Here is a 1,400-nt window from a genome sequence, read left to right on the forward strand (position 1 = left end):
GGACAGACACAGGTACTGGGGGGTGTCCCTGGGGACAGACACAGGTACTGGGGGGTGTCCCTGGGGACAGACACAGGTACTGGGGGGTGTCCCTGGGGACAGACACAGGTACGGGGGGGTGTCCCTGGGGACAGACACAGGTACTGGGGGTGTCCCTGGGGACAGACACAGGTACTGGGGGGGTGTCCCTGGGGACAGACACAGGTACTGGGGGTGTCCCTGGGGACAGACACAGGTACTGGGGGGGTGTCCCTGGGGACGTCCTGGGGGGACATCGAGTTCTCTGGGGGGCAGAGGCCTCACCCCCTGCCCCCCTTCAGGCTGGCCTGAGCCACTGGTGACCCAGGAGAGGGGGACCCCCGCCAGTGCCCCCCCAGAAGCCCCGGGGGGGCTGCAACAGGACCTCCCGGAGCCACGGAGAGCAGGGCCCCACCCCGGCCCCCCGCGAGGCCCATAAAGCTGGTGTTGAGCCCCCGACTCTGAGCCTGCTCTGGGGGAACTGGGAGGAGAGGGACGAGCCCGTGGGACCTGGGGGGCAGGGTGGGTGCACACCGGGGGGGTACACGGGGGTGGGGGGCTGTGCTGGCGCCGTCCTGCCCGACAGGTCTTTATTAGGGGAGAGGGGCTCACAGGGGTGGGGGTCTCCGGTGGCGCAGCTGGGGCTGGGGCCAGCGGGAGGGCAGGAGGTAGAGCAGGGCCAGCAGTGCCAGCAGTGTCAGTGCCCACGGTGCCCACAGTGATGCCCGTGGGACCAGCGGCCGGGCTGGCTCCTCGCTGCTCCCCGCCGGGGCTCCGGGCACCGCCGGCCCCGAGCCCTCCTCCTCCTCCTCCTCCTCCTCCGTGTCCCCTGTCCCCTGGCAGGGCAGTGGGCCGGGGGTCATACGGGGGGGTCAGTGGCTCTGGAGAGCCCACAGGGACCCCGGTGCCCCCTCCCTTACCTGGCTCGGTGCCGCCGTGGCCGCTGTGGCTGCAATGTCCGTGGCCTGGTCAAGGGGGCACCAGGGGCGCCTGCGGGAGGAAGAGGAGGGGTGAGGGTGAGGAGGAGGAGCGGGAGCAGGCGGCAGCACCAGTGGATCACCCCCCTTCTGCCAGGCCCACTTTTGGCCCTTTCCTCCCCATTTCTGAGCCCTGGGAGCGCTGGGAAGACTGAAGTGCTCCGGGGCTGGGCTGCCGGCCAGCCGGGATGCCACACGGCCCCGAGGAGCCGGAGCTGGGCTGGCCTGTCCCCATCCCCTCCCCGGCCCCGTGTCCCCCCCGGCCCCACGTACATGGCCCAGGCGTCCCTCATCCGGCCCAGCTGCTGCCGCAGCTGCATCGTCTCCAGCCGCAATTCCTGGGGGGAAAGAGGGCGTTTTTCAGCCTGCACGGTGAGCAGCTTGGGCAGCCTCTGCCCCTGGCCC

The 1,400-nt window shown here is 71.1% G+C and overlaps 2 protein-coding genes across 2 annotated transcripts in view; one reads left to right on the plus strand and one right to left on the minus strand.

Moving 5' to 3' along the window:
• FLT3LG (fms related tyrosine kinase 3 ligand) overlaps positions 1-341 on the plus strand; it is a 2,312-nt gene extending 1,971 nt beyond the window's left edge. Inside the window, exon 6 of the mRNA XM_017839966.1 lies at positions 321-341. Within this exon, the coding sequence (XP_017695455.1) occupies positions 321-341 (21 nt within the window). The remainder of the gene's footprint in view (positions 1-320) is intronic.
• Positions 342-626: 285 nt separating this feature from the next.
• CCDC155 (coiled-coil domain containing 155) overlaps positions 627-1,400 on the minus strand; it is a 3,856-nt gene continuing 3,082 nt past the window's right edge. The window contains exons 9-11 of the mRNA XM_017839967.1: positions 1,269-1,333; positions 939-1,008; positions 627-854 (exon numbers count right to left, since the gene is read on the minus strand). Coding sequence (XP_017695456.1) covers positions 627-854; positions 939-1,008; positions 1,269-1,333 — 363 coding nt within the window. The remainder of the gene's footprint in view (positions 855-938; positions 1,009-1,268; positions 1,334-1,400) is intronic.

The sequence above is a fragment of the Lepidothrix coronata genome, unplaced genomic scaffold, assembly GCF_001604755.1.
Source record: "Lepidothrix coronata isolate B3197 unplaced genomic scaffold, Lepidothrix_coronata-1.0 Scaffold617, whole genome shotgun sequence".
Classification (NCBI taxonomy): domain Eukaryota; kingdom Metazoa; phylum Chordata; class Aves; order Passeriformes; family Pipridae; genus Lepidothrix; species Lepidothrix coronata.